General features: G+C 36.4%; 1 protein-coding gene across 1 annotated transcript in view; it reads right to left on the bottom strand.

The window, feature by feature from the left end:
- Nucleotides 1–14099, bottom strand: part of efna5b (ephrin-A5b) — a 91092-nt gene extending 76993 nt beyond the window's left edge. The window contains exon 1 of the mRNA XM_087779183.1: nt 13710–14099. Coding sequence (XP_087635309.1) covers nt 13710–13837 — 128 coding nt within the window. The 5' untranslated portion in view covers nt 13838–14099. The remainder of the gene's footprint in view (nt 1–13709) is intronic.
- Between the last annotated feature and the right edge of the window lie 1301 nt (nt 14100–15400).

The raw sequence follows: 15400 nt of genomic DNA, 5'->3' as shown, positions 1-15400 counted from the left end.
TAGTGTAGTAACAAGTATATATGTGTAGTATTGTCCAGTACTTGACTCTGGTGTTGTGATAGTGTAGTAACAAGTATACATGTGTAGTATTGTCCAGTACTTGACTCTGGTGTTGTGATAGTGTAGTAACAAGTATACATGTGTAGTATTGTCCAGTACTTGACTCTGGTGTTGTGATAGTGTAGTAACAAGTATATATGTGTAGTATTGTCCAGTACTTGACTCTGGTGTTGTGATAGTGTAGTAACAAGTATACATGTGTAGTATTGTCCAGTACTTGACTCTGGTGTTGTGATAGTGTAGTAACAAGTATATATGTATAGTATTGTCCAGTACTTGACTCTGGTGTTGTGATAGTGTAGTAACAAGTATATATGTGTAGTATTGTACAGTACTTGACTCTGGTGTTGTGATAGTGTAGTAACAAGTATATATGTGTAGTATTGTCCAGTACTTGACTCTGGTGTTGTGATAGTGTAGTAACAAGTATATATGTATAGTATTGTCCAGTACTTGACTCTGGTGTTGTGATAGTGTAGTAACAAGTATATATGTGTAGTATTGTCCAGTACTTGACTCTGGTGTTGTGATAGTGTAGTAACAAGTATATATGTATAGTATTGTCCAGTACTTGACTCTGGTGTTGTGATAGTGTAGTAACAAGTATATATGTGTAGTATTGTCCAGTACTTGACTCTGGTGTTGTGATAGTGTAGTAACAAGTATATATGTGTAGTATTGTCCAGTACTTGACTCTGGTGTTGTGATCGTGTAGTAACAAGTATATATGTGTAGTATTGTCCAGTACTTAATAAATGGTTTTGTGAAGAAATATCACAATATTCAAGTGAATCTATATTTTCTTCAGTTCTACGAGTTCCTTGTGCAGTAACTTCTGACAGGATGATGATACATCAGAACAATAATACTTTCAAAGCCATTAAACAGTGAAAGATAATAAAAGTAATATTTATCTCTGGATCCATGAAAGTTTTCCACAAAATCTGTTTTCTTGTTGATTATTTTCCTCTTGAGATCAACGTTGAGACGCTCGTGTCGATGAAGTCGCTTCTCGACTCAAAGGTTCTGGATCTGAAGTGACGCCTCCCATGAATCCAGGTTCGAGGTCAGAGGTCATGAGGTCGTGAAGCTTCAAGTTTGTGTGGAATAAAGTTTCCGTGTTGCTTTAAGAAGAAAAGCTGAAGATGAAGAGAGACGAGTCGTTTACGAGTCGTTTACGAGACTCGCCGCGAGATCTTCTCTCCAGACTCGCCGCGAGATCTTCTCTCCAGACTCGCCTCGAGATCTTCTCTCCAGACTCGCCTCGAGATCTTCTCTCCAGACTCGCCTCGAGATCTTCTCTCCAGACTCGCCTCGAGATCTTCTCTCCAGACTCGCCTCGAGATCTTCTCTCCAGACTCGCCGCGAGATCTTCTCTCCAGACTCGCAGCTACGAAAACATCAAGTTACATCGAGTCTCCAGGAGTCGCTCCATGAAAGGAACGATCGTGGAAAATTTGTCCAACGATCTCACTCACAACGTGTCACATTTTCCAACAACTGACAGAAATAACTGCGTGAACAAGACACAGCCTCCATCTTACAGTTGAACCTCCATCTTACAGTTGAGCCTCCATCTTACAGTTGAACCTCCATCTTACAGTTGAACCTCCATCTTACAGTTGAGCCTCCATCTTACAGTTGAACCTCCATCTTACAGTTGAGCCTCCATCTTACAGTTGAACCTCCATCTTACAGTTGAGCCTCCATCTTACAGTTGAACCTCCATCTTACAGTTGAGCCTCCATCTTACAGTTGAACCTCCATCTTACAGTTGAGCCTCCATCTTACAGTTGAACCTCCATCTTACAGTTGAACCTCCATCTTACAGTTGAGCCTCCATCTTACAGTTGAGCCTCCATCTTACAGTTGAACCTCCATCTTACAGTTGAACCTCCATCTTACAGTTGAGCCTCCATCTTACAGTTGAGCCTCCATCTTACAGTTGAACCTCCATCTTACAGTTGAACCTCCATCTTACAGTTGAACCTCCATCTTACAGTTGAACCTCCATCTTACAGTTGAACCTCCATCTTACAGTTGAGCCTCCATCTTACAGTTGAACCTCCATCTTACAGTTGAACCTCCATCTTACAGTTGAACCTCCATCTTACAGTTGAACCTCCATCTTACAGTTGAGCCTCCATCTTACAGTTGAACCTCCATCTTACAGTTGAACCTCCATCTTACAGTTGAGCCTCCATCTTACAGTTGAACCTCCATCTTACAGTTGAGCCTCCATCTTACAGTTGAACCTCCATCTTACAGTTGAGCCTCCATCTTACAGTTGAACCTCCATCTTACAGTTGAGCCTCCATCTTACAGTTGAACCTCCATCTTACAGTTGAGCCTCCATCTTACAGTTGAACCTCCATCTTACAGTTGAGCCTCCATCTTACAGTTGAACCTCCATCTTACAGTTGAGCCTCCATCTTACAGTTGAACCTCCATCTTACAGTTGAACCTCCATCTTACAGTTGAACCTCCATCTTACAGTTGAACCTCCATCTTACAGTTGAGCCTCCATCTTACAGTTGAGCCTCCATCTTACAGTTGAACCTCCATCTTACAGTTGAACCTCCATCTTACAGTTGAGCCTCCATCTTACAGTTGAACCTCCATCTTACAGTTGAACCTCCATCTTACAGTTGAACCTCCATCTTACAGTTGAACCTCCATCTTACAGTTGAGCCTCCATCTTACAGTTGAGCCTCCATCTTACAGTTGAACCTCCATCTTACAGTTGAACCTCCATCTTACAGTTGAACCTCCATCTTACAGTTGAACCTCCATCTTACAGTTGAGCCTCCATCTTACAGTTGAACCTCCATCTTACAGTTGAGCCTCCATCTTACAGTTGAGCCTCCATCTTACAGTTGAACCTCCATCTTACAGTTGAACCTCCATCTTACAGTTGAACCTCCATCTTACAGTTGAGCCTCCATCTTACAGTTGAGCCTCCATCTTACAGTTGAACCTCCATCTTACAGTTGAACCTCCATCTTACAGTTGAACCTCCATCTTACAGTTGAACCTCCATCTTACAGTTGAACCTCCATCTTACAGTTGAACCTCCATCTTACAGCTTAGCCTCCATCTTACAGTTGAACCTCCATCTTACAGTTGAACCTCCATCTTACAGTTGAACCTCCATCTTACAGTTGAACCTCCATCTTACAGTTGAGCCTCCATCTTACAGTTGAACCTCCATCTTACAGTTGAGCCTCCATCTTACAGTTGAGCCTCCATCTTACAGTTGAACCTCCATCTTACAGTTGAACCTCCATCTTACAGTTGAACCTCCATCTTACAGTTGAACCTCCATCTTACAGTTGAACCTCCATCTTACAGTTGAACCTCCATCTTACAGCTGAGCCTCCATCTTACAGTTGAACCTCCATCTTACAGTTGAGCCTCCATCTTACAGTTGAGCCTCCATCTTACAGTTGAACCTCCATCTTACAGTTGAGCCTCCATCTTACAGTTGAACCTCCATCTTACAGTTGAACCTCCATCTTACAGTTGAGCCTCCATCTTACAGTTGAACCTCCATCTTACAGTTGAACCTCCATCTTACAGTTGAACCTCCATCTTACAGTTGAGCCTCCATCTTACAGTTGAACCTCCATCTTACAGTTGAACCTCCATCTTACAGTTGAACCTCCATCTTACAGTTGAACCTCCATCTTACAGTTGAGCCTCCATCTTACAGTTGAACCTCCATCTTACAGTTGAGCCTCCATCTTACAGTTGAACCTCCATCTTACAGTTGAACCTCCATCTTACAGTTGAGCCTCCATCTTACAGTTGAACCTCCATCTTACAGTTGAACCTCCATCTTACAGTTGAACCTCCATCTTACAGTTGAACCTCCATCTTACAGTTGAACCTCCATCTTACAGTTGAACCTCCATCTTACAGTTGAGCCTCCATCTTACAGTTGAACCTCCATCTTACAGTTGAACCTCCATCTTACAGTTGAACCTCCATCTTACAGTTGAACCTCCATCTTACAGTTGAACCTCCATCTTACATGAAGGACGACACGCTCGCCACGAAGCAGCACCTTAGAGTCTCCGGACCAGGACCAGAAGGACCAGAAGGACCAGAAGGACCAGAAGGACCAGAAGGACCAGAAGGACCAGAACATCAATCTCACTCCGACGTATGAAACCAACTCTCCAGTAAAATACCATCTCGGGCCAAAACGCTGCAGAAACAATTTGGCCTCGAAGTACGAACTTCTCTGGACGTTGATCTGTTGCTCAGAGAAGAAGAAAACCAGCCGAGGATCAACAAACGCGTAAAAACCTGGCGGCGGAGAAAACTAGAAAAAACATCATTATTTTGATCAAGTGACGTGTTTTCCATCATCAGACGATCCACTCGTTTAAGTTGAAACAATAAAGTAATAAAACATTCGATTATTTTTATCTTCCGAGCTTCAGTGGAATCGAAGCCAAAGAGATAAAAAAAACATAAACAACATTTTTGGCTTTAAATCTTCACTTTTATGTGAAAACACTTTTGAAAACTGATCAGTGGAGACAATATGTGTAGAAGAAACTCATTTAAAGTTTAAACACACACACACACACACACACACACACACACACACCTGCTCACACGCACGCACGCACACACACACACACACACACACACACACACACACACACACACACACACACACACACACACACACACACGCACACACACACGCACGCACACACACACACACACACACACACGCACACACACACGCACGCACGCACACACACACACACGCACACACACACACACACAAACACAAACACGCACACACACAAACACACACGCACACACACACACACACACACACAAACACGCACACGCATACACGGACACACAGCCGCGCACACACCCCCACACACACACAAACACACACACACACAAACACACACGCACACACACACACACGCACACACACACAGACGCGCACACACACAGACACACCCCCCCACCTGCTCACACGCACGCACACACACACACTCACACACACCCCCACACACGCGCACACACGCACACACACGCACACACACACACACGCACACACACACAGACGCACACACACACAGACGCGCACACACGCACACACACGCACACACACACACACACACACACACACACGCACACACACGCACACACACACAGACGCGCACACACGCACACACACACACACACGCACACACACACACGTGCGCACACACACAAACACACACACACACACACCTGCTCACACACACACACACACACACACACACACACACACACACACACACACACACACACACACACACTGAAATACAAATAAATACAACTTTACTAATTTGCAAATTAATTATTTTGAAGCTTTGAGGAATAATTTCATCTGAAGTTGTTTTGTTTTTCTGAAAAATGTTTTTTGTTATTTTTAAATGTTAATTAAATGAATTCTTTCTTAGTTTTTTTTCCTGCGCGTCTGTGTTTTAAAAGAAGCTTCAAAAAAGAGTTTTTCAAACACTCTTGTATCGACGCGTCTGTTCAAGTTTATTAAATGTAACCGTTTTATTTTCCAGGAGAAACAATGGAGCTCAGAGCCAAAGATCAATGTTTCACAACGTCTTAAATCTACAAACTCGCTCCACGGAAATGGGACGAAAGTGAATATATGTGTGGACAGGATCACACGAGCGCTGTGACCCCGACAGTCTTCTGGCCGCGACCCCGAGTCTCCGTCGGGGTCGCGGCCAGAAGACTCCGTTCTGTCCAGCGCTCGCTCCTGCAGGAGCAGCTGCTGAAGAACGTCCAGGAACGTCCAGAACCAGGTCTGATGAACCTTCTCTTCATACGTCGTTCCTGACGCAACAACCACATCAACCACCTGAACACAAGGTGGCGCCGAGGTTCACACGCTGAAGTCACTCAAGACGCTCAGATAATATTCTGTAGCTTCACAGGTTTTAACATCTTTAACAAACACAGAGAAATGTTTGTGTTTTAGTGTCAGATTCAAGACTTTATTACCATTTAAAACACGAGACTATGAACCAAACAATGAAATGAACCAAACAATGAAATGAACCAAACAATGAAATGAACCAAACAATGAAATGAACCAAACAATGAAATGAACCAAACAATGAAATGAACCAAACAATTAAATGAACCAAACAATGAAATGAACCAAACAATTAAATGAACCAAAGAGTGAAATGAACCAAACAATGAAATGAACCAAACAATTAAATGAACCAAACAGTGAAATGAACCAAACAATTAAATGAACCAAACAATGAAATGAACCAAACAATTAAATGAACCAAACAATTAAATGAACCAAACAATTAAATGAACCAAATGGAAAAAGAAAACAAACAATTTCACAACAATGTCATTTAAACATTTAAACATTTAAACATTTAAACATTTAAACATTTAAACAAACATTTAAACATTTAAACAAACATTTAAACAAACATTTAAACATTTAAACATTTAAACATTTAAACAAACATTTAAACAAACATTTAAACATTTAAACATTTAAACATTTAAACATTTAAACATTTAAACATTTAAACAAACATTTAAACATTTAAACATTTAAACATTTAAACATTTAAACATTTAAACATGTGGTTTAATAATAAACTCTTGACGTCAAACTTCATCATCGATTCATGAAACTAAAGTCATTATAAAATGAATAATAAATGTTGACATTTCAAGACTTTTACGACATTTTAATTCAGGCTTAAATAATTAATTTATGAATGTAATATTTTTAAAGACTTTAAATGATCCACGAGAACAATTTCATAGATTTAATATCATTAAGATCCGTCGACGAATTTATCACAAATTCAAGACTTAGACTATGAACTATGAACTATGAACTTTGAACTATGAACTATTATAGACTAATAACTATTAACTATTAACTATTAGATTATTGAGGATCCAGTTTTAAATCCATTTAAACATCTTTGGAGTTTTTTTACACACACACACACACACACACACACACACACACACACACACACACACACACACACACACACACACACACACACACACACACACACACACACAGACACACACACTGACACACACACACACACACACACACACACACACACACACACACACACACTGACACACACACTGACACACACACACACACACACACACACACACACACACACACACACAGACACACACACTGACACACACACACACACACACACACACACACACACACACACTGACACACACACACACACACACACACACACACACTGACACACACACACACACACACACACACACACATCGAGGAACAATCTTCATATATACATAAGATGGACGCGGTGGAGAAATCAAGCGTCCAGCAGACGACAGAACGACACCTTCGTTACACAAACACAACTTTTCTTTGATCTTAAGAACACAAACACACACCGTGACGGAGGATTGTTACGAGTGTGTGACGCGTAACCAGAGTAGTTATTATTCACTGTGACCAGAGAGAAGCTCTCGTGAAGAACAGAAGAACAGAAGGAGGACGAGAAGAAGGTCCAGTCAAAGACAGAAGAAGAAGAAGAAGAATTTAGAGAATAATTCAATCTTCAAAACATCCTTTACAAGGATTTATGGAATTATTTCTGACAAATTGACTTCAACACATGTTTATGATCGAGAGAGAGAGAGAGAGAGAGAGAGAGAGAGAGAGAGAGAGAGAGAGAGAGAGAGAGAGAGAGAGAGAGAGAGAGAGAGAGAGAGAGAGAGAGAGAGAGAGAGAGAGAGAGAGAGAGAGAGGGATATAGAGAGAGAGAGAGAGAGAGAGAGAGAGAGAGAGAGAGAGAGAGAGAGAGAGACGGCAAGAAAAATAGTGAAGAATTACTTCATGAAAACATGAAAAAGTACCAAAATATGTACATGTACAAGTATATACTTGATTGAATATTGTTTTGATTGTTTAAGTTCTTTGTGACTCTGGTCTGGAAAGGATTTATACAAATAAATATTATTACTTACATGAAGGATTTATACTTGAATTATTACACAAAAAAAAACCTTCTTCAGAATGATTTCAAAGAAAATTAAATGTGAAAGATTTTAACTTTTAAAAGGTTAATAGTTTAGTTCAAGTGTTAAAATGAAACTGGTGTGAAAAGTGAAAATATTTTCGATCAAAAGGATCTTTTGATGAGAGAAGAAGAAACACTTTTAGTGTTTTCAGTTTATGGATCATGAATGTTTGGTGTGTGTTTGTCTTCACTTGTGTTTGTCTTCATGTGTGTTTGTCTTCATGTGTGTTTGTCTTCACTTGTGTTTGTCTTCATGTGTGTTTGTCTTCACTTGTGTTTGTCTTCATGTGTGTTTGTCTTCACTTGTGTTTGTCTTCATGTGTGTTTGTCTTCATGTGTGTTTGTCTTCATGTGTGTTTGTCGTCACTTGTGTTTGTCTTCATGTGTGTTTGTCTTCATGTGTGTTTGTCTTCATGTGTGTTTGTCTTCACTTGTGTTTGTCTTCATGTGTGTTTGTCTTCACTTGTGTTTGTCTTCATGTGTGTTTGTCTTCATGTGTGTTTGTCTTCATGTGTGTTTGTCTTCATGTGTGTTTGTCTTCATGTGTGTTTGTCTTCACTTGTGTTTGTCGTCTTGTGTGTTTGTCTTCACTTGTGTTTGTCTTCATGTGTGTTTGTCTTCACTTGTGTTTGTCGTCATGTGTGTTTGTCTTCACTTGTGTTTGTCTTCATGTGTGTTTGTCTTCATGTGTGTTTGTCCTCACTTGTGTTTGTCTTCATGTGTGTTTGTCTTCACTTGTGTTTGTCTTCATGTGTGTTTGTCTTCATGTGTGTTTGTCTTCATGTGTGTTTGTCTTCATGTGTGTTTGTCTTCACTTGTGTTTGTCTTCATGTGTGTTTGTCTTCACTTGTGTTTGTCTTCATGTGTGTTTGTCTTCACTTGTGTTTGTCTTCATATGTGTTTGTCTTCATGTGTGTTTGTCTTCATGTGTGTTTGTCTTCACTTGTGTTTGTCTTCATGTGTGTTTGTCTTCACTTGTGTTTGTCTTCATGTGTGTTTGTCTTCATGTGTGTTTGTCTTCATGTGTGTTTGTCTTCACTTGTGTTTGTCTTCACTTGTGTTTGTTTCATGTGTGTTTGTCTTCATGTGTGTTTGTCTTCACTTGTGTTTGTCTTCATGTGTGTTTGTCTTCATGTGTGTTTGTCTTCATGTGTGTTTGTCTTCATGTGTGTTTGTCTTCATTTGTGTTTGTCTTCACTTGTGTTTGTCTTCATGTGTGTTTGTCTTCATGTGTGTTTGTCTTCATGTGTGTTTGTCTTCACTTGTGTTTGTCTTCACTTGTATTTGTCTTCATGTGTGTTTGTCTTCATGTGTGTTTGTCTTCACTTGTGTTTGTCTTCACTTGTGTTTGTCTTCACTTGTGTTTGTCTTCATGTGTGTTTGTCTTCATGTGTGTTTGTCTTCATGTGTGTTTGTCTTCACTTGTGTTTCTCTTCACTTGTGTTTGTCTTCACTTGTGTTTGTCTTCATGTGTGTTTGTCTTCATGTGTGTTTGTCTTCATGTGTGTTTGTCTTCATGTGTGTTTGTCTTCACTTGTGTTTGTCTTCACTTGTGTTTGTCTTCATGTGTGTTTGTCTTCATGTGTGTTTGTCTTCATGTGTGTTTGTCTTCATGTGTATTTGTCTTCACTTGTGTTTGTCTTCACTTGTGTTTGTCTTCATGTGTGTTTGTCTTCATGTGTGTTTGTCTTCATGTGTGTTTGTCTTCATGTGTGTTTGTCTTCACTTGTGTTTGTCTTCACTTGTGTTTGTCTTCATGTGTGTTTGTCTTCATGTGTGTTTGTCTTCATGTGTGTTTGTCTTCATGTGTGTTTGTCTTCACTTGTGTTTGTCTTCATGTGTGTTTGTCTTCATGTGTGTTTGTCTTCACGTGTGTTTGTCTTCATGTGTGTTTGTCTTCATGTGTGTTTGTCTTCATGTGTGTTTGTCTTCACATGTGTTTGTCTTCATGTGTGTTTGTCTTCACGTGTGTTTGTCTTCACGTGTGTTTGTCTTCATGTGTGTTTGTCTTCATGTGTGTTTGTCTTCATGTGTGTTTGTCTTCATGTGTGTTTGTCTTCATGTGTGTTTGTCTTCACTTGTGTTTGTCTTCACTTGTGTTTGTCTTCATGTGTGTTTGTCTTCATGTGTGTTTGTCTTCATGTGTGTTTGTCTTCACTTGTGTTTGTTTCACGGACGTCGACGCGTGAAACACAAACGTCTTCAAACAAACGTCCCAACAGAATTCCATGAGTCACGAGTCTCGCTCTGACCTCGACTCACGGAACCTGTTCCTGATCCAACATCTCAGAGTCTCCTGAGCTTCAACATCTGGAGAACATCACGTCAACATCAACCTGCACGACCAGAACCACCAGCACGACCAGCACCAGCAGAACCAGCAGCAGAACCAGCAGAACCAGCAGCAGAACCAGCAGCAGAACCAGCAGAACCAGCAGCAGAACCAGCAGCAGAACCAGCAGAACCAGCAGAACCAGCAGAACCAGCAGCAGAACCAGCAGCAGCAGCAGAAGCGTGTCGGGCTGAAGCTCCGACTCGGAGTGAAAACTGAAGCGTCGACAAACACCAGTCGAGTCACAAACAAGTTTAGTTTCATAAAAATATTATAATCGTTTTAAAAACAACCTTCACTGACTTGACGTCTTGTGTTTTTATGAAATGTATTTAAAGTCGCTTTAAAAAAGTTAAATAAAGTTATTTCATAAGATCTTTAAATTACTTTATTTTACATTTATTTCAAGTGAAAACAACATTTTACTCCATTTTTGTTTTAAACAAATAACTGAAGTTTGAGGAAAAATTGTTTTTCTTATATTTAAGTGTTTCTTATATTTAAGTGTTTCTTTTTTTTCTCTTAACATGTTTGAACTTTACTGTCATTGTTTATTTATATTTATTATTTATATTTGTTTTAACATAAATCAAAAATGTATTTTAATAGTAACTTTTCGAAACCTTTATATTAAATATATTAATATATCAGTGATCAATAAATACAGTTTATATTAAATATATTAATATATCAGTGATCAATTAATACCGTTTATATTAAATATATTAATATATCAGTGATCAATTAATACAGTTTATATTAAATATATTAATATATCAGTGATCAATAAATACAGTTTATATTAAATATATCAATATATCAGTGATCAATAAATACAGTTTATATTAAATATATTAATATATCAGTGATCAATAAATACAGTTTATATTAAATATATTAATATATCAGTGATCAATAAATACAGTTTATATTAAATATATTAATATATCAGTGATCAATTAATACCGTTTATATTAAATATATTAATATATCAGTGATCAATTAATACAGTTTATATTAAATATATTAATATATCAGTGATCAATAAATACAGTTTATATTAAATATATTAATATATCAGTGATCAATAAATACAGTTTATATTAAATATATTAATATATCAGTGATCAATAAATACAGTTTATATTAAATATATTAATATATCAGTGATCAATTAATACAGTTTTTATTAAATATAAATAAAACATACATTTAAAGATGTTTTTTTGTAAAAACGAATAAAACTTTAATTGAAAAAGTGTTTTATTTGTTTTTGAAGGAAAAATGTATGTTTTATTTATATATTTGATTATTAAACTCTCCAGTGTATTTATTGATCAATGATTATTATTTTATGTTTTTAATATATATTACGTATTAAACTCTGGAGTGTATTTATTGATCAATGATTATTATTTTATGTTTTTAATATATATTACGTATTAAACTCTGGAGTGTATTTATTGATCAATGATTATTATTTTATGTTTTTAATATATATTACGTATTAAACTCTGGAGTGTATTTATCGATCAGTGATTATTATCATCTTGTTCTTTCTCTTTATTTCCCTTTATCTTATTTTATTTTGATTTATTTTTTATGAAGTTTGCTGTATTTTCTGTGTCTATTGGAATAAAACAATTTCGTGAAGGAGACCTGCTGAGATAAAGTTCTGCCTTAACTTACCTTATTATATGTTTGTAATATATATTAATATTAATTGAATTTAGACCTTATTATATGTTTGTAATATATATTAATATTAATTTAATTTAGACCTTATTATATGTTTTTAATATATATTAATATTCATTTAATTTAGACCTTATTATATGTTTTTAATATATATTAATATTAATTTAATTTAGACCTTATTATATGTTTTTAATATATATTAATATTAATTTAATTTAGACCTTATTATATGTTTGTAATATATATTAATATTCATTTAATTTAGACCTTATTATATGTTTTAATATATATTAATATTAAATGCTTGAGAGTATTTATCTTTCAGTGATTATTATATGTTATTAATATATATTAATATGAATTTAATTTAGACCTTATTATATGTTTTAATATATATTAAGTATTAAACGCTCGAGAGTATTTATCGGTCAGTGATTATTATATGTTTGTAATATATATTAATATTAATTTAATTTAGACCTTATTATATGTTTGTAATATATATTAATATTCATTTAATTTAGACCTTATTATATGTTTGTAATATATATTAATATTAATTTAATTTAGACCTTATTATATGTTTGTAATATATATTAATATTCATTTAATTTAGACCTTATTATATGTTTGTAATATATATTAATATTCATTTATTTTAGACCTTATTATATGTTTTAATATATATTAAGTATTAAACGCTTGAGAGTATTTATCGATCAGTGATTATTATATGTTTGTAATATATATTAATATTAATTGAATTTAGACCTTATTATATGTTTTAATATATATTAATATTAATTTAATTTAGACCTTATTATATGTTTTAATATATATTAAGTATTAAACGCTTGAGAGTATTTATCGATAAGTGATTATTATATGTTTGTAATATATATTAATATTCATTTAATTTAGACCTTATTATATGTTTTTAATATATATTAATATTCATTTAATTTAGACCTTATTATATGTTTGTAATATATATTAATATTCATTTATTTTAGACCTTATTATATGTTTTAATATATATTAAGTATTAAACGCTTGAGAGTATTTATCGATCAGTGATTATTATATGTTTGTAATATATATTAATATTAATTGAATTTAGACCTTATTATATGTTTTAATATATATTAATATTAATTTAATTTAGACCTTATTATATGTTTTAATATATATTAAGTATTAAACGCTTGAGAGTATTTATCGATCAGTGATTATTATATGTTTGTAATATATATTAATATTAATTGAATTTAGACCTTATTATATGTTTGTAATATATATTAATATTCATTTAATTTAGACCTTATTATATGTTATTAATATATATTAATATTCATTTAATTATGAGTAGAAGTTATTTCATCTTCGTCTCTGAACTTCTTCACGCGCCGAGAGTAAAACCCAGATCCGTGATTTCTTGACGAAACCCGGTTCTGAACAAAGCGGGTTCAGCGAGTCCGTCCTGATGTCCGTCCGGACCGTGAGGTTCTTACTTGCTGTTGGTTCTGTTCCAGAACACGGCGTATCTGTCCGCGACCACCTTGGCTCCGGGCTCGTGGCTCCAGACGCAGACCCAGAGCAGCGCGACCAGAACCATCAGAACCATCTCCACCTGCAGCATCACGACCTGCGAGACGTTCCTATTCCGGGTCGAGGTTCGGGCGCGCGCGCAGGTGCGGCTCGCATGTGTGGCGGGAAACGATGAGGCTGAAGGTGAGGCTCGCGCGCGGCAGCAGAACTTCAGGCTCGAGGTTCCATGAAGATCCGGGACCAGAAGGACCAGAAGGACCAGAAGGACCAGAAGGACCAGAAGGACCAGAAGGACCAGACGGTTCCGGCCGCGCGAGGCTCGACCCGCTGAAGGACACGCGCGCGAGGGTCCGGCTCATGCACGCGCCATGCTCACGCGCGCAGCTCTCGTGGGTCCAGAAGTCTTTGAGCGGAACCAGCAGCGGGACCAGCAGCGGGACCTCAGGACCTCCAGAACCACAGACCAGCAGCTCCGGACTGAGACTGAACTGGGTTCGGTTACAGATGCGAGCTCACGCGCCATTGGCTGAGCAGGAGTCCTGTGGGCGTGTCCGGGCGAGAGAAGCTCCGCCCACTTGAAGAAGATTGAAAGAAAGATTGAATCAGTGAAGGAGAGGAAGATGAACGAGCAGGTTTAGAAGAAACTCTTTCATGATTTTTCGATGTTTTAAATGTTATTTTATAGACAAATTTAACAAAAGTTGATTTCAATTTGGTTTTTTATCTAAAAAATAAACACATTTTCTAATCAAACTTTCAGCCAATCACGTGACGAGCAGACAGTCACGTGACACATCGGTCTGGTGTCGCTGGAATCATTTTATCTTGAATGTAATGTTACTTTACAGTGAAAAATGAATGATTGTTATTAGAATATAAAAATATATGCGTAAATACTCGATTTTTTCTTTCAATTCAATTATATTAAAAATAATATTTTAATTTACAAATGATTGAATTACATTTTCAATTCTTAAAAAAACTGAAAACATTTAATTTAAAAATAAATAAAATAATTTCATTAATAAAACTATCAACACTAACTAACTGTGACTTGTGTTAAAAGTCAACAGACTGGTTTGATCTAAATGTTACACAAACATGTGATTATTGTCGTGTTAGTGTTGTTGTTAGTGTTACCAAGAGTTAAAACAAACAATATATAAAAAATACACAAATACAACATGTAAACAGAACAAAATATTTAAAGTTGAAACGTTGAAATCAAAACTATATAAACTATATGTAAGTCACAGACATTATGAATCTAACCAAGAGCAGATTCAGGCTCAAGAATGGAGCTGATCTTATAAATCATATGTTGTTGTCATATGTGTGTTTGTTGTCATATGTGTGTTTGTTGTCATATGTGTGTTTGTTGTCATATGTGTGTTTGTTGTCATATGTGTGTTTGTTGTCATATGTGTGTTTGTTGTCATATGTGTGTTTGTTGTCATATGTGTGTTTGTTGTCATATGTGTGTTTGTTGTCATATGTATGTCTGTTGTCATATGTGTGTTTGTTGTCATATGTGTGTTTGTTGTCATATGTGTGTTTGTTGTCATATGTGTGTTTGTTGTCATATGTGTGTTTGTTGTCATATGTGTGTTTGTTGTCATATGTGTGTTTGTTGTCATATGTGTGTTTGTTGTCA

This window comes from Callionymus lyra, chromosome 1, assembly GCF_982586985.1.
Source record: "Callionymus lyra chromosome 1, fCalLyr1.hap1.1, whole genome shotgun sequence".
Taxonomy (NCBI): Eukaryota; Metazoa; Chordata; class Actinopteri; order Syngnathiformes; family Callionymidae; genus Callionymus; species Callionymus lyra.
Note: the sequence above shows the minus strand (reverse complement) of the source record. Positions and strands in the feature narration are given on the sequence as shown.